This window comes from Cebidichthys violaceus, unplaced genomic scaffold (genome assembly GCF_023349555.1).
Source record: "Cebidichthys violaceus isolate CVI_PGR_0920_01 unplaced genomic scaffold, fCebVio1.0.p SCAF_3, whole genome shotgun sequence".
In the NCBI taxonomy this organism is placed as follows: Eukaryota; Metazoa; Chordata; class Actinopteri; order Perciformes; family Stichaeidae; genus Cebidichthys; species Cebidichthys violaceus.
The window spans coordinates 18,249,804-18,267,496 of record NW_027176483.1 but is presented as its reverse complement, the minus strand read 5'-3'; the positions used below and the strand labels follow the sequence as shown (position 1 = coordinate 18,267,496).

Here is a 17,693-nt window from a genome sequence, read left to right as displayed (position 1 = left end):
ATGCCTGTCTTTTGTGAATAAATGACCTGTCTCATCATATATAGTCCTGAGTTTTATGTCTGACCTGCAGCGACCCCTTTAGGATCATAACGCCTGACAAAACAACAAACTGTAAAGTCAAACCACAAACTAAAACAGCAACAACTAAACAGGAAGCTATTTGCGATAATGTTGTTGACAATATAATGTGATTACCGGTTTAACACAGTGCTGTTTTTTACATTCAGCTTTATATAGACTAGGCCAGTATTAGTGCATTGATATGAACTCATTTGCATCAATGGCATGTCCTATAATTTACATATACTTATACACACACATATATATATATATATATATATATATATATATATATATATATATATATATATATATATATATATATATATATAAATAACAGCTATCAAGTTATTGGTCATTTCTGTTTGAAGGCAAATTGTTTCATAAGTGGAATTACATTTTCCATTTAGTGACGTCAGAGTGTACTAACGGACCTTTTGGAGGCGTTAGAAAGTCACTACAGCCGAGACGCAAGGGGGCATGAGGGGAAACCACATATCCCACAATGCTCCTGCCCCTATGACGTCAGTGTTTTCTCTGTGGTCAGCTGATCCAGCTGAAGTCAGACGGAAATGTACAGCCTGTGGTACAGCAAAGCAAAGTAGCTTAGTGAGATGACAGCAGGCGACCAGCTCTCCACTGGCTTCCATTGATCTGATATTGGTAATTGTATTGAATAGTTCACTGGAAGAATGATACGACTCACACACAGACGCTATTAGCTCAAACGCTGACGTTAGTTAACTACAGCTTTGTAACTCGTGCAGCTAGCTAGTGAATGGCTATCTGAGACACTTGTGATGGTCTGGAGTTCTGTATAGTAACGAAGGAGAAACTGAGATGGAAGACTACAATGAGGAGGACTTGATAGAAACACCGGAGCTTCCTCTGGAGGTGAGTGACTGTAGTTAGGCTTTTTGTTTGTTTACAGAAACAGCTCATAACTAGAGACTGTGAGCCTTTAACACTTCACACCCACCTGAGACTGAGGAAAGAGGTTGTCATCTTTAGATTACTTTAAACATATAATTTAAACATAATGTAAGTAGTTGGGATTGAAGAAACACATCACAAATATATGTATATATTTGATCAATAATGGTTATAATTTGTTTTATAATGTGTCTTGTAAAGGTCATATTTCCCGCTAAAAGTACATTGCAAGGCAAGATCTGTTAATAATAAAATAATTTCTCATTTGATGAATATCGGAAACAAATATGAAACAAAGTTATGATCCTGCCTGCTCTCTTCCTCCTCATCTCCTGATGAAAGAAGAAGAAGCAGGTCTCACTGCCCAGGACATGGGTTCAGATGTGTGTTATGAAAGGCTTACAATTAACACAAACTTCTAAAATAGTAATATAATAAAGTTGAGAATCCCATAAATAAAAGAAACTACGTAGTTATGATAAACAGATTTATAAATTTGATCCCTTACATGCCATAAAACATGTATGACATAAGATGTGCTCTGTTGTACCCCCTTGTGTGTGTGTGTGTGTGTGTGTGTGTGTGTGTGTGTGTGTTAGTTACATCCCTAGAAAGCCCAGGATGCGCTTTTCACAGTACACTCAAATAACCTGCATGCCTGGTGTTTGAAGTAAAGGTCTCAGTGTCATGTCCTCTGTTGAGGACAACAATGAGTTGGCGTGTCTCAGGAGGTGTCAGTGACGGTCCTCTGCCGGTGGATGAGGACCGGTAATGACAAACTGTTCATACTGTCAAAGCACAACATGTCCTTCTGTCATACAGTATGCTGTCATGTGAGTTAATCAAATGCTGTCAGGTGACCCTGGGGTGGGTTTCTCTCTTCCAGGGTCTTTACTCTTTAATGTAATCTAATGCTGTGTTTCTATCCCTTGCTGCAGATCATAGTTTACATCCTCAGCTTTCTTCACACTTCAGACAGGAAGGAAGCCTCGCTGGTCTCCCGCAGCTGGTATTATGCCAGTCAGGACCTGCACTTTCAGGTAATAATGCATAATAAATACTTCATAGGGTGCTCGACCCACAGCTTTGATTACTTGAAAGGTGACTGTGGAAGGATCTGCTTGAGTGCGTATGCGATAGGGCAAAGTGAACCCCATGCCACCTCTCTCTCTGTTCCTCTTTGTGCAGAGGAATGTCACCTTCTGCTTCCCGGCTTCGTCCTCGTCCCTGGAGCTGATCAGGGGTCTGGGCGGAAAGTCCCGCTGCAGCCTTATAATCAGCCAGCTTGACGGGTTCAGTATGTCCAGATCACTGCTTCTGGAGGTGCAGTATGCTGTTACGATTAAATACATTTCTCTACTTGGGTTAGCATGATTTTGGATAGTTACTGTCTCATACATATTGATATTCTCTAGTCTTTGTATAGCTGAAGATACAAACTTTTACTATTGACTACATGATTATAGCTAGATATTATTGTAAAATGTTGTAATTGCCAATTTAAGAATTTATTTACTAATTTTTCTGAAGAACACCTGAAGCCCCCCATGAACCCAAAATACAGACAAATTGGAAGTAGAAGTGGTCTCTAATTGGGGAGCACTTTTGATTGTCTGTGTTTGCACCAGTCGTCCCTCTCTCCTGAAACACTAGCATTTGTTGTAGAAATGATATCGCTGCTGTCATGTGAGCTCTGATTTTAAATTAGTGTTGTGACTTCACATGCTTCGTTGTGGGTCCCGAGGATTCCCCCACCTCGAGTGCTAATGAAAGCCTTTTGAAGAAATCTGGGCAAACCCAAGTTGAGTGGATGTTATTCAACTTAGAAAGACGTTGCCTTCAACTCTCCCCTCCTGAAAGGCTAACGTTGTAGTCAACCAGAAACATGAATCGCACATTGTGTTGAGTATTTGCATGGCAGCACTCTTATCATTTGAATTTCCCATCATTTTGACCAGGATATAGTACAGTCATAATTAGACATGTTAGGGTCCAAAGTTCAGAGCAGCTGCAGGTGTTACTGCAGAATTCACACTCATTGACCCTTATCACTCTATCAATAATGTGTGTGTGTGTGTGTGTGTGTGTGTGTGTGTGTGTGTGTGTGCGTGTGTGGACATGTAATCATTGGATTTCCCGTTTAAGATTTAGTGGACCGCTATCTCTTTTTGTCTTTCTCCCTTTTTGTAGGTGGGTCTGTGTTTGGGCTCTAAGTTGGAGAGCTTGGCCCTGCCTGGTAGCAGTGTAACAGAGGCCTCTCTGCTTGCACTCCTCCCTCGCCTCACCTCCCTCCGCAGGCTGGACCTCAGGGGCCTGGACAGCCTCTTCATGTCTGGGGCTTTCCTCTCCAGGGAGGAGCACAGGCAGCAGGTACTCTACATTATATTATGTAACAGACAGATGAGGTAGACCTAATTGTTTCACAAACACCTGAGCTGACTATCTTGCAATCATGTCTTGACCCATCCTAAAAAGTCCAATCCTCTAGTTCCATTCATAGTCTTTTATGAATATCTGTTGGTATTCCTTGTTTGAACACTGGAGATGAAATAATAATAAATATAATAACACTTGAAGAAAGCCATTGTGGCTACTGAGACACCGCAAATGCAAAGAACAAATAAAAGAAACAAACAGTAATTACATATTTGTTTAAATTGACTTTGGTGAGATGTTGCCTTACTTGTCTTGAGGGGACCCAAAGCTTTTAAGCAATGGTAAGATTAGGACAAAGTAATGATGCTTTCCTAGTAATCGATCAGGCTAATGAAAAACTGTTAGTAATATTGTACTGTGATAATGATGGCTATCGGTTTGGGGGCATTTGGTAAAGAAAGTGGTCGATATGTAGGTTCATATGAGCTTGTGATTTCACACTGATTCCATAACTTTTTATGTAGCGGTCTGGCCTCAATAATTGTTGATTATTTTGAGGACTTTTTGTATGTAAAGTGTCACCATTGGTTGTGTTATTTTCACGCCTGTCTGCTGCATTTCCTCAAAGAATTGCTTTGTCCCAGATTTATTCTGTGCTGCATCGACGAGGCAGAAGCTAAATTATATCATGACGAAGAAAAAACAACAACAGCTGAACTCTAGCTAGCTGAGCAGAGGAACAGTAACTAACATGTTAGCTGTAAATGTAATCATGAGGGCGACTGGTGGCATTCCCCACAGTATTGCAGCGGTTTAATGTAGCCTAACCTTTCATACTAATTCTGCACAGTAAATCTTTATGGCCATTGTGTTTGCACAACTTTATTGTTTTTCCACCTGTAGTAATGCTTCATATTCAGGTCAAACTCCATCTTCTTGTTCCAGGTCCGGTCAGCTCTGTGTGGTCTGGAGGAGCTGGATCTGTCCGACCTGCGGTACCTCTCCGACCTCACCTTCAACCGGCTCATCGGCTGTACCCCTCGCCTCCGCCGCCTCTCGCTGGCCGGCTGCCACATCGCCTTCGAGTTCGACCCGTATCGAGGGTGCCCGGTGGGAGACGTTAAGGATTCCTCAGCACTGCTGTCGCTGAGGAACTTGCGGAGGCTGTTAACGGAGCAGAAATCCACCCTCGTAGCTCTGGACCTCAGCAGAACCTCTATTACCCCTGAGTCACTACGCACTGTAGCACAGGTCAGGTTGCCTTTACTCCCTGCAACAGGTTCTTCATATCTCGGTGCTTATGTGCTGGTTTATTCAGAGACAATACTTTATTCTGATCATGATTGTAGTGTGTCCTTTAACTTCTTTGAAGACAATAGTTGTCCTCCATAGAAAACACATATTGTAGGTCATTTTTTGATGTTTACTGTGTTTCAGGTTCAAGATTTGGTCTTAGAAGAACTGTGTCTGCACGGCTGCAAGGAGCTGACCGACTACTCAATGGAGATCCTGCTGAAGCACCAGCCGAGCCTCCAGAGACTGGACATCAGTGCCTGCACTGAGCTGACCAGCAGGTCTGTAGAGGCCATAGCACGGGGCCTGAAGTCAATGACACACCTCTCCTTGTCCCGCGATTGGAGGATTAATGAAAAAGGTACAGATAGTATATTTTAGTTTTTGTGTGTATCATACACTTGAAGATTCATTTGTAAATATAGCAAAACTAAAAGTCTTTAACGCTTTGCTTAGTGGCTGTTAGAAGCCTGTGTTCATTACAACTTACAACATTAGAGCTGAATCTGTAGCTGCTCTTATCAAAACTAAATCAAAAACTAAATGCTGTATCCCGTTGGGAGCATGAAAGTGGTGAGTACATTTTACAGAAATCAACTGTTACATTATGAAATATTGTTGCACAAAGGTAACATGTTGTCCTGATGGTGCCACTGAAGAGAAAGTCATAGGGTCCACCTTGAAAAGGGTTTATCCTCTGGCGAGCATGAATGTGTTGAGAACATCTTGCCGCAGTCTCCGTATGAGATTTTAATATTTTTGTGTTTAAGTGAAAATGTTGGCCTTATGCTGGCAGTAGTGCAAAAGTCAGAGGGTCACTAAACATATTAGGATATATCCTCTGGAGACCATTAATATCCACAAAATGAAAAATTCTGTTGATATAGGTGATAGTCAAAGGCAATATTTGACTGATGGTGGTCTAGACAAAACGTCAGAAGGTGACTGTAGTTCTGTAAATCAGTCAGTGGGCATAATGAAATCATAAATGTTACACAATCTGGCCTTACCTGCTAAGAAAAGAAAATGATGGGGGTTTAAGTTTTGTTAATTGTGAAATGTCTTCCCATTTGACCACCACCGTGCTCATTAAAGAGGTAATGCACACCTAAGCTGTAAACTAAATGACGTCACTGTACTGTGATGGAGCATAACAGCCATCTAATGTTTTATATCAGCTCTGAACCTTGCAAGGCAAACGCTGACATAGCGTTGATCTAATCTATGTCATGAAATGTATATCATAAAAGAATATTAAAGCCTTCTAATCAGGGGTGGGCTTTTCTCTGGCCAGGGGATGCAACTCGTGCCTCACACACACCCACATGTCATCCACAGGCCTCGCAGACCTTTTGTCTATGTCGTCCCTGAGGAGTCTGGATCTGTCCGAGTGTCTGCATGTCAGCGGAACAGAGATAGTGAAAGGCTTGACGGGATCGTGTGCTGCCAGAGCACAGCTGGAGACACTCAGCCTCAAGGGCTGCACCTACATTAGGGTCAGTCAGTATTGTGTGTGTTTACATGTGTGTGTCTGTGTGAAAAATACATGGGAAAAAAACGTATCTTCTCCCTCCTCTCTTCAGGATCTTGCAGTTTTCTCCCTCACCCAGCTCCTAGGGGTCACTCTCCGTGAGCTCGACTTGACGTCATGTGTCAACGTGACTGACTTGTCTGTGCGGGCAATAGCCACATACCTGCAGAAGCTGGTAGTCCTGCGGCTCGGCTGGTGTAAAGAAGTCACAGACTGGGGTCTGCTCGGGATCGTGGAAACAACCAAATGTGAGCCTGACCAGGATACGGTGAGAACCATAGACACGTGAAGGCTGTCGGAGAAGTTTACAGTACCTGTGCCTTTTGTGGTAAAGTAATAAAAGTGTCATTCAACAGGGAGACAAGGGTCCCAGGTTCACCCGGACCTTTGGCAACATGGGCTTCTTCAAGCCTCCGCGTTTGCCGTTTGAGGAGCGACCCAAGCTGGTGACTCAGAATGACCTGCAGCAGTTCAAACAGCAGGCTGGAGCTTCACTTTTAGCTCTCAACAGGCTGCAGGAGCTGGACCTCTCTGCCTGCCCCAAACTCACCGACAGCAGTATCACGCAGGTAGGAGGCTGAGGAGAGGCAAAAGTCAATTTTAGTTAATGCAGAATATTAGAAAAAGAAATACTGTGGATTTAATACTGTGGATTTAATACTGTATCTCATCTCTTCAGGTGGTGCATTACCCAGACCTTCGCCGTCTGTCTCTCTCCATGCTGCCGGAGATCTCCGACGCCAGCTTGGCGTCGGTAGCTTGGCACTGCCGCAGCCTCACCAGCCTGGCACTCAGCCACTGCCCAGGTATCAGCGACCGTGGAGTGGCCCAAGCTGCACCGTACCTACACCGGCTGCAGCATCTCTACCTCTCCTGTTGCAATAACATCACCGACAGGTGAGTGGCGCACAACTCCACGTCCACTCTATCTGCAGCCCCAGATTTGAAGATAAATTCCTGAATTTGTGACTTTTGAACCCCGCAGATCTTTGTTCCTCCTGGTGCAGCACTGTAACCGCCTGCGAACACTCGACATCTCAAGGTGCAAAAACATATCCGTAACAACTGTGGACCTCCTTCAATCTCAGCTGCCCTTCTTGGAAAATGTCCACTACAAATTTATAGGCGGTGCTGATCCTACCTTTACACTCTGATTGACTGATTGAATGTCCACTGCTGGATCACTGCTGGTCCTTTTCAATAGCTAAACCTTCTGACCAAAGCCTGCTCTGTGAGTCAGGCTCTTTCACAGTTCAGCAATTTGCACAAAAACTGAAGAAATATTGAAACAGTGGGAGCAACCTGTCACCTATACGTCCTTCTGTAAGGGATTTAATTCTTAATTAAGTCTCTTCAGTGTGAGACAGATGCCACTTGTATGAAACTAATGTGGATGCACTTCTGCCTGTATGGTAAACATTTCATATGTTTGTTTATGCTTGGATTCAAACAAAAAGGCAGGGCAGACAAAAATGTAACTGACTGAAAAAACATGCACCCTTATTAATACTAATATTCAAAGATCATCAACTGTTTGGACCAACTGGGAAAAGTTTGAATGTAATGTTTATGTTCAGTTTTATGTGGTGCATCATCACGGAGGGCACAGATTTAATTTAAGTATGTGAACAAATATCTGTTAAAACCTTAAAAGAAAAGAAGGAACTAGTACCACAGTGTCTCATCATAGAGAGAATGTGACTTGTCTTGAAGTAACAGGATGCTTTTATCTACGCTGAAAGGTAAACAGTGAAATACGCAAAGACGCTGTCCCATAAGAAATAATTATGTTGTGATAAAAACGTACATTTTTAAATCATATATAATAATGTAATTATGTATTTAATCATTTCTGCCTGTGACTAAAATTTTAAAATAAGCTGCTGATTTTCTTCTCACGTTTTCTTTTTTCTTGCTTAACATATGCAAATGTCTATTGTTCTGGCAGTAAAGGAAGGTAAGCACAGCCTGTGAAGCACTGGTGACGGTACTTTTGATTATTTATTTTTTTAACAACAAATCAGGAGAAATATGTTCTTTAACCTTTTAAACACCATTAAACTCTATGGAGAACAATATTTCAAATTGTATCTCTTACAATGTTTAAACTAGACACTCCAAGCTCCATTATAATAGATACGGTTACTATTTTTAAAGATTTTTAACAGATTTTTTAAATCCTTTTTTAGTTTTCAAGTTATTCTTATTCAAGTTACAACTTATAAAACTATAATAAATCAATAAAAAAAACTAAATAAAAATATGACAATATATATATTGTCATATATATATTCCAACTTCTTTACCTATATTTATATCTTAGGCAAGACTGACTTCATGTTGTTTTTAATATCCTCTGAGGTCTAAGCAATATTTCCTATTTTTGGTCCGCCTGGTCTCCTTTTGTAGTAATCCATGTATAATCTCAACACTGTAATGCACAATCATGTTAATTACATCTCTTTGCAGGATAAACTGCTCTATCATAATATGTATGCTACAGTGATGTAACATGAATGTATAAATAGTTATATCACCATAAATACAAAAGAAAAACAAACATGGAAATTGAATCTCAGATATATATTCAAATCCCAAATAACACAATAGTGAACAATAGTTTTGGCTTTTGACATTTGAGAGAGAGAGAGAGAGAGAGAGAGAGAGAGAGAGAGAGAGAGGCTCTGTGTCTTACATTATTGCCCATTCCAGTCCTGTTTACCTGTTGAAATACCTCGAAAGAGTCGATACACCATTTCAACTTGTTAAATGGTGATTACAGGTTTCACTGTGAGGTTATTTATGCCTAAAATGGCTTAATTTCATTGATTAGTTATATTTTACAGATTACAGCCCACCCAGTCCTTTTACCAAATACTATTGGGGCAAGGGGGCTATTAATACAACCTATAAAATACTGATTCCACTTGTCAAAAAATGATTACAGCTCCTACTTTGTCACTGAAAATGTCTCAAAATGACCTGATTTCCTTAATGAGCGTGACATTTGACACATTTTTGCCCACCAAGTCCTCTGAACCTGTTGACATGACAAACATTGATGAAAGGCACAGATTGTTATAAAACCGTGGCTGCTGTGCCATGAGCAAAACACACACATGCTGTTTTTTTTCAAAGTGTTTATTATTGTGAAGACACTCAAAGTACGTGATTCAAAGTGGATATTATCACAGAAAGTTGCGTTTCAGGAATGCACTGCAGAGGACACTCGAGACTGTGCTTAAATGAAGTAACCCTGTGTCAGACACACACCACGTGATATCCTCTAGACCTGTGTCAGTTATAGCTGCTCTGAGTGTCACCATTGACTGCTTTGAGCATGCTGCCTCCATCATATCATCATCAAATCATTGTATAAAATCAATCAGTTTCAGCATCAAATCCAAGACAGTTGAGACCAACCTAAAGATGGCCACTGATTGTGTCACACAGATATACAGGGATGATTGCTAGTTGAGAACACATTTGTCACAATTTGTTCTTATTATGAAACTGTTGATTATTGTAAAGGTACAGTTTCTTATTATTAAAAACTAAAGCCAAAAACAAAAGGTCGGCTTGGTACCTAGTGTAGATCTGCATCACTACAATAGAATAAAAAGTCATACAGAGCATCTCTGCTCAATAGTAATCATGTTGAGCCTCTGGGATCCGTACCAAGGCCGGTACCTATATTAAGTATATTTAAGCAAAATACTGTCCAACATGAAGAACATACTGCATTTGTCTTGTGTTGGAAATAAATGACATGTACCATATCTTTAGAAAACACTGTGTTCTAGCTAATGCCCATTGAAAAAAAAATACAAGAATTTAACAAATGAGCACAACTAGCATTTGAGACAAAGATCAAAGGATCTATTGCCTCGACCAGTAAAAACCAACCTCGCACACACGCACACGCACACGCACACACACACACACACACACACACACACACACACACACACACACACACACACACAGGTATATTCAATGTATCACACATAGTTTAGTTAAGATATATTTAGAATTATAATATGATGGTTACAAATCAAAATAAATCTGTGTTATAGGAATAAGTTCATGAATGCACAGGTCAGATCTCAACACATACGCACCACTTATTTCAGACACACACACACACACACACACACACACATATATATATATATAGATATATATTTACACATTCACACATCCTAGTGGCACTACAGCGAATGGCACACACTCTACTGCTCAGTCTGGCTGAAGTCGTAGCAGAAGTTGTAGTTGCTAGGCGGTTTGGGGATGTCCGGTGCACTGTCGGGGATGGGAACGTTCTCGAGGTCCAGGAGGCGGAGCTTAATCTCCATCGAGAGCAGGATCTCCAGCTCGCTGCGCATGGATTCACTACTCATCTCCCGGCCCAGGAGAACGCTCAGTCCATCTGTCCACAGGCAGAACTGACAGAGAGAGGGAGCCAGTGAGTACACTGTTCATATTCACACTCTACATTATAATGCAACCAGAAGAGAAGTAAACTTTGATGAAGAGGAGAACGTTCAGAGACTCACATCTGTTCTGGAGGGGGCGACGAAGTTCAGGCTGTCCTCTTCTACGTCGTATGTGATGCTAAATGCCAGGTCCAGCACCTCCTGCAGTGAGGGACACACAAACAAACACAGTGAGATGTGAGCATAATGAGCAGGAGCATATAAGAGGAGGACTGCTGCTGACCTTGTTCTGTTTGCCCTTGTTCTCCTTCATGTGGGGACAGTCTTTTCCCGTCAGCAAGCCTTTGATATCTGCTACTGGGACTGAACGAGGAGGAAATAGAGAGAAAAGGAGTGATAAACAGAGAAGGCAAATTTAAATAAATAATTCAGGGATCCTAATAACTTTCATCATCTAAATACAGGCAAGCTTCAACTCACTCTTCTTTTGCAGTGTTTCAATGGTGGGACTGTCAGTGTCTTCCTCCACATCACCGTAGTGAAGCATTTTGTGATTGGGGGACAAGCGGCAGTACCACAATTTATCTGAGGAAAAACAGACAATCAGAGATGTTACAAGAACAAGACACAGCTGACTGTTTTTTTAAGGGTGTGTTTGTGTGTGTGTGTGTGTGTGTGTGTGTGTGCGCCTTCTCACCCTGTCTGCGTCGGCTGCTAATCTTCCTGAACATTGTTCCTTGACACAGCCTGTTGAGTCTCTGCTGGCGGATCAACTCAAGCAGCTCTGGCTTCAGGCGCTCTTTGAGTTCACTGGAAAGAGAGAGACAGAGAGAGACACACACACACACACACACGCTCAACAAAATGCTTCATCACATTCTATTAGCATCCTCTCAAAACCATGGAGCCAAAATAGCTGCAAGAAATCTGCATAAGACACACACCCTGCATCAGAAGACCATTGAAACCAAAATATACAACGGCTGATCTAACCTGACATTTGAAACAACGTAAGCAACAAAAAAAAAAAAGGTGCACATGTACAGTTGTGGTCAAAAGTTTACATACACTTGTAAAGAACATAATGTCATGGCTCTCTTGAGTTTCCAGTTATTTCTACAACTCTGATTTTTCTCTGATAGAGTGATTGGAACAGATACTTCTTTGTTACAAACAACATTCATGAAGTTTGGTTCTTTCATGACTTTATTATGGGTTAACAGAAAAAGTGACAAAATCTGCTGGGTCAAAAATATACATACAGCAACATGAATTAGCAATTTTGGTGACTTAGAAAGTTGTGTCAATGAAATGAGCTTCATAGCATGGCCTCTTAACTTCTTGTGAGTGATTATGAGTGACTACAGCTGGTGACTTCTCTGAGGCCATTTAAATAGGGCTCATTGGATACAAACGCCCACAAACGCTACAATGGGAAAGTCAAAGGAGCTCAGCATGGATCTGAAAAAGCGAATCATTGACTTGAACAAGTCAGGAAAGTCACTTGGAGCCATTTCAAAGCAGCTGCAGGTCCCAAGAGCAACAGTGCAAACAATTGTTTGTAAGTATAAAGTGCATGGCACTGTTTTGTCACTGCCACGATCAGGAAGAAAACGCAAGCTATCACCTGCTGCTGAGAGAAAATTGGTCAGGAGGGTGAAGAGTCAACCGAGAACCACCAAAAAGCAGATCTGCCAAGAATTAGAAGCTGCTGGAACACAGGTGTCAGTGTCCACAGTCAAGCGTGTTTTGCATCTCCATGGACTGAGAGGCTGCCGTGCAAGAAGGAAGCCCTTGCTCCAAAAGCGGCACCTTAAGGCTCGACTGAAGTTTGCTGCTGATCACATGGACAAAGATAAGACCTTCTGGAGGAAAGTTCTGTGGTCAGACGAAACAAAAATCGAGCTGTTTGGCCACAATGCCCAGCAATATGTTTGGAGGAGAAAAGGTGAGGCCTTTAACCCCAAGAACACCATGCCTACCGTCAAGCACGGTGGTGGTAGTATTATGCTGTGGGGCTGTTTTGCTGCCAATGGAACTGGTGCTTTACAGAGAGTAAATGGGATAATGAAGAAGGAGGATTACCTTCAAATTCTTCAGGATAACCTAAAATCATCAGCCCGAAGGTTGGGTCTTGGGCGCAGTTGGGTGTTCCAACAGGACAATGACCCCAAACACACATCAAAAGTGGTAATGGAATGGCTAAATCAGGCTAGAATTAGGGTTTTAGAATGGCCTTCCCAAAGTCCTGACTTAAATCCCATTGAGAACATGTGGACAATGCTGAAGGAACAAGTCCATGTCAGAAAGCCATCAAATTTAACTGAACTGCACCAATTCTGTCAAGAGGAGTGGTCAAAGATTCAACGAGAAGCTTGCCAGAAGCTTGTGGATGGCTACCAAAAGCGCCTAATTGAAGTGAAAATGGCCAAGGGACATGTAACCAAATATTAGCACTGCTGTATGTATATTTTTGACCCAGCAGATTTGATCACTTTTTCTGTTAACCCATAATAAAGTCATGAAAGAACCAAACTTCATGAATGTTTTTTGTGACAAAGAAGTATCTGTTCCAATCACTCTATCAGAGTTGTAGAAATAACGGGGAAACTCAAGAGAGCCATGACATTATGTTCTTTATGTAAACTTTTGACCACAACTGTAAATGGTTTCCTCAAAGACTGGTATCGGATCTTTAGACATCCTGCTACTCACAGTACGGGTGGAGCAAGAGTCTCTTCTTGGTGCAGCCGCTCTGTCTGCCGCAGCTTGAGGATCTCGCTGTAGTTGAGGGCATTGACTTTGTTCTTGAAGAGCTCCAGGGAGGTTGGCTTACTGGACAACGTCCTGGTGATCTGCTCCCTCACCACCTGCATCACCTGGGGATGGAGACACGGAGACAGGAAGACACAGAGGCAGAAACAGGTTAGACACTGTGCAGTCATGCGTCGGCTGGATGACTGCGTACTGCCTCCTTTGACAGCTGGGAGGGATGAGTGATAAGTGCAGGCCTTGGGAAGCCATTTTTAGTTTAGTTGATTTGTATGCATATGCACTGTGTTCTATGCAGCTCTCCCCCATAAACAATTCCTCATGTTTCAGAGATTCTTTTGGGTTGTAGTGGCCTTCAAAAAGAGAGCTTCTGTATGACGGTAAGTGAGATTGACATAACTTGTCCACATCATCAGAAGTCAGCAGCAGAAAAGAGCAATGTATAAATTCAGATGAGGCCATCATTTGTATTCCTCTATTCTATCTTTAGTTTGATTGTCTTGCCTTGGTTTGCTCTCGACAAATTTGCATAATTTGTGACAAAATACTCAAACTCAAAGTTTCACTTACTATCTTTTTCAGAGCTTTCAACCACAAGTCACAATCTTCATCACCATTCATTGATACAGACACTGTTTGCATGTCCAAGAATTAACTTCCACGCTGACGTTTGCAGAAGTTCTGGTGAACGGTGGAAAAAAAGAAAAAAGAAAAAAAAAAAGTACAGCAAGGACAAAGTTGTGACCAAGAAATTAAGAATTTCCCTCCTACCAACCAAATCACAGCAACAAAGGAAAGGCCTAATAGACCTTTGAGTATTTTATATAAGACATTTTGGGTGACAATATTAAAGCCCCTAACTATTACCTTTAACCTTTAAAACCCACTGAAGGAAGTTTCCTCTGTGCAGCCTGCTGGGTGTTGAACCAGGAAGACTACTTCACTCCCTCTCCTCCACTCTTTTGTTCATTATTCCTTCTAAGCCACACCCCTTTCCTCCAATCTATTCATATATTTTTCCGCCTGCTTCTATTATCAGTTAAAAGTGAACAACCCCCCCCCCATGCTGCTACACGCTGTCCAATCACATGACCCTGTATCTACCTCTCTGACCCACACAGGGGCCGGCCATTGATCAGAGCGCTCTTTATTAACCCAATTACATCCACCCAACACCCTCATACCAGCCATGCCCAATTAGTAAATCAGTGATGGAAAAACTGGGTGAACAGTAACTGGGTTCATCCTTATATTTGGTTTTAATTTAAGAAACAAGTTTATAAATTACCCCAGATTAAAATGCTGTAGCACTGACTCAGCATTTGCTATACCCGTGTGATTGTGTGTGTGTGTGTGTGTGTGTGTGTGTGTGTGTGTGTGTGTGTGTGTGTGTGTGTGTGTGTGTGTGTGTGTGTGTGTTTATTCTGCATGACTTGTTAAACTGAAGAGGGACAGGGGTTGACCCCAGGTACCCTGAAACAAGAGCTCAGGGTAGTTGGTCAAACAGTGGATATGTGGAAAATCTCTATCTACCTTCAGTATGTGTGCCTCAGTTGTAAATAGTGGAGCGTCTATATAGAAATCTATAGTGCCCCAGAGAGTAAGCTGACTCCAGCACTATTTGTCCTGATCTCGCTTTATCTGACACACACCCTGCTGACCTAGATCATTCCTGTTCACACCCAGTTCGACGGATTGTGATCAATTAATGACTAAAGTGTAAATTGACCCATTCGGTGCAGCACCGTCCAGACTTCTCTCCACACGACATGTCCTATTATACAAATAATCGTTTGCTACAACAAAGCATTCGCTTACAAGCAATGCCACATTAAATCAAAAGCAGAAATCTCAATCTCAATCTGGTAGCGCTCATTAAACAGCCGACACAAGCTTTAATGTGACCGAAGTGGTTACGACCACAGAGAATGACCGAGTCGATCCGTCTGCCAGCAGATGGTGGAATCCAGACGGTCATTTCATATTGTGTGAACACGCAGGGAAAACAAAACAAGCGGCTAGAGTTTCAGCACCCCTGAGCCAAAATAACCTCACTGTCCAACAACTTTCACATGACACAAACCTGAGACAGCTGCTTCACACATGTCATCTGAACTCTCTGTGCTGTAAATCAATGCTGTTGTTAAGTCTCACCTGTTTAAGAGTTCAGCCTCGGAGTATGGATGAAACATTGGACTGGGAACATTTGATATTGACTTCCCAATTGAATCATCTTGCTTGACGCATTCCAACCAGGAAACGATACTAAAAACAACCTTACCTCCATCTTTCCTCCTTCAGTGCGGACTATATTTCAATCCCAACTTCGAAATGCACCCGTCGTCAACGATCAGAGAAATGTGACGGGGATGACGGTGAGGGAGAGAGACAGAGATCACCTACATGACAGGAGAGGTGCAGGCCTGTGGGTGTTTTGTAAACAGACACCCTGATACTGTCACACACACATGCACCAACGCGCCTCCTCCTACCCACATCCCCCGCCCAGCCACTCGGTCATTTAGCTCAACTGGCCAATAGGAGCGACGATGGCCGCTGCCTCCGTTCCCTGAGACCCTGCAGCATATGCATGCATGCCAAATGTTTGTGTGTGTGTGTGTGTGTGTGTGTGTGTGTGTGTGACCGTTATCACAGGGGGTGTATAGAGCCATGCAAATACATTCTTGTGATTGAACTGAAGGATTGTGTGTTTGTTTGTGGCACGGTCTCACTCACACAAACACCAATACTTCCAATTAACTCACTAGGTAACGAAACCTAAATTTGTGGCATTAGATACACCACCACCACCTCTCTTGTTCTTTGGTTTCTCCTCCACTCAAACCCTCTCATCCCCCCCCCCCCCACCACATTGTTTCCAGAAGTTTTACGTTCCCTCTGCTGTTGAGTAATTACTGCTCATGCGCTGAGCGCTTTGTTTTTCTCGTTTCCTTCTCCCTCTGTTTCTGCCGCCCACCACGCTTCTCTTTGTCCACCTAATGCCCCTTTGTCCTTGCCCCAAAGCACCCTGGGTAGGGGGGCCGTGGTCAAAAACAAAAGGCCGGTCGGCTGGGTTGGCCCTCAGCACACTGGCCCGCTCCAGACAGGTCAAAGGGTCACAGGGTTTTATGGCTATCAGGAGAGCACGGTTGATGCCTTCTGTTGTGTGTGATGCTTGAAATGCGGTTCAGGACAAAAGCTCCACCACTCTCCTTTTCAGGACGGCCGGATTCTCAATATTTCTCCCAGACAAGACCCCGATGCTGAAGGCTTGGCTCAACCTATCGCCGTCGTACAAGTACCGCATTGTGGTTGTACGGTCACTGTGTGCTCCTAAATGCAGGGTCAACTCTGTATGGGCAGGATTTGGGGACGGTTAGCATGAGAATGCTCCTATACAAAGTCACAAAAGTACAAACTTACACAAATCCACCATAAGAAACTCTTTTAAAAGGCTCTCATATAAGTTAAACTCTGTGTGTCTGGGGGAGCTTGCCTTTAGTTAAATTTGAATTAGTTTGAAAACCTAACAGGGATGTAGTACACCCTTTCAGTATGTACTGAGCTGTGCCTCAAAACTGTAAATATCAGTATTATCATAAATATTTAGAGGTTGAGATGGTGTTGTGGCCCAAAAAACACAGCTCTGGATCTTTTGATCTTTGTTTATCATACCTCACAATGACATGCATCCCTTAAAGAAATAGTGTGATATTGTTTTACTGAGAGTTACGTGAGAAGATCAGTACCACTCTCATGGTTTCTTGTTAAAATATGAAGCTTGAGCCAGCAGCCAGTTAGCTTAGCTTAGCGCAAAGACTGGACACAGGGAGACAGCTAGCCTGGCTCTTTGTAAAAGTCAGAGACTCATATTTACCGTACAGACATGAGAACAGTATTCATCTTTTCATCAAACTCTAAATGCATTTTACGAAAGGTGAAAAGAAAGCCGGTTAAGTTTGAAGCTGCCTGGTCAAAATCTCCTGTGTGGCACAATTGTTCTTGCTCGACCTACGATGACAAACATGCCATGCCATGCTATTGCACCTTGTCAAAGTCCTCCTGTGTGGCTCTCATCTCCTTCCAGGTCTTGTTGAGCAGCTGAATGCAGACACAGAAAAGCTCCTCCATCAGCCGATCCTGACTGAAGAAGATGGGGTGGTAGTCACATCCCGTCTCTGAGGCTGTTAAAGAACAGGGACAGATAAGACGGAGAACAAAAACAAAACAAAACAAGATTGTCAGCTGTAGAGTCGGTTTTGACAAGACGGTTACAGACAGTCACGGCACGG

At 42.4% G+C, this 17,693-nt stretch overlaps 2 protein-coding genes across 5 annotated transcripts in view; one reads left to right on the top strand and one right to left on the bottom strand.

Annotated features, from left to right (window-relative positions):
* The first annotated feature begins 652 nt into the window (after positions 1-652).
* Positions 653-8,159, top strand: fbxl9 (F-box and leucine rich repeat protein). The gene is made up of 11 exons (XM_068723801.1): positions 653-954; positions 1,932-2,033; positions 2,182-2,316; positions 3,184-3,363; positions 4,315-4,620; positions 4,807-5,023; positions 6,001-6,158; positions 6,246-6,461; positions 6,550-6,762; positions 6,873-7,090; positions 7,179-8,159. Exons 1-11 carry the CDS (start codon positions 901-903, stop codon positions 7,345-7,347), a joined length of 1,968 nt encoding a protein of 655 aa, XP_068579902.1. The 5' UTR covers positions 653-900; the 3' UTR covers positions 7,348-8,159.
* A 1,146-nt stretch (positions 8,160-9,305) lies between these two features.
* elmo3 (engulfment and cell motility 3) overlaps positions 9,306-17,693 on the bottom strand; it is a 24,542-nt gene continuing 16,154 nt past the window's right edge. For 3 of the 4 annotated variants that reach the window (XM_068724177.1, XM_068724176.1, XM_068724178.1), the window contains exons 15-21: positions 17,449-17,585; positions 13,345-13,508; positions 11,327-11,439; positions 11,110-11,214; positions 10,913-10,992; positions 10,750-10,830; positions 9,306-10,638 (exon numbers count right to left, since the gene is read on the bottom strand). In XM_068724177.1, the coding sequence (XP_068580278.1) occupies positions 10,426-10,638; positions 10,750-10,830; positions 10,913-10,992; positions 11,110-11,214; positions 11,327-11,439; positions 13,345-13,508; positions 17,449-17,585 (893 nt within the window). In that variant the 3' untranslated portion in view covers positions 9,306-10,425. Of the gene's footprint in view, positions 10,639-10,749; positions 10,831-10,912; positions 10,993-11,109; positions 11,215-11,326; positions 11,440-13,344; positions 13,509-15,682; positions 16,047-17,448; positions 17,586-17,693 lie in introns of those variants that run through there. The other variant, XM_068724179.1, reaches the window with a different exon arrangement.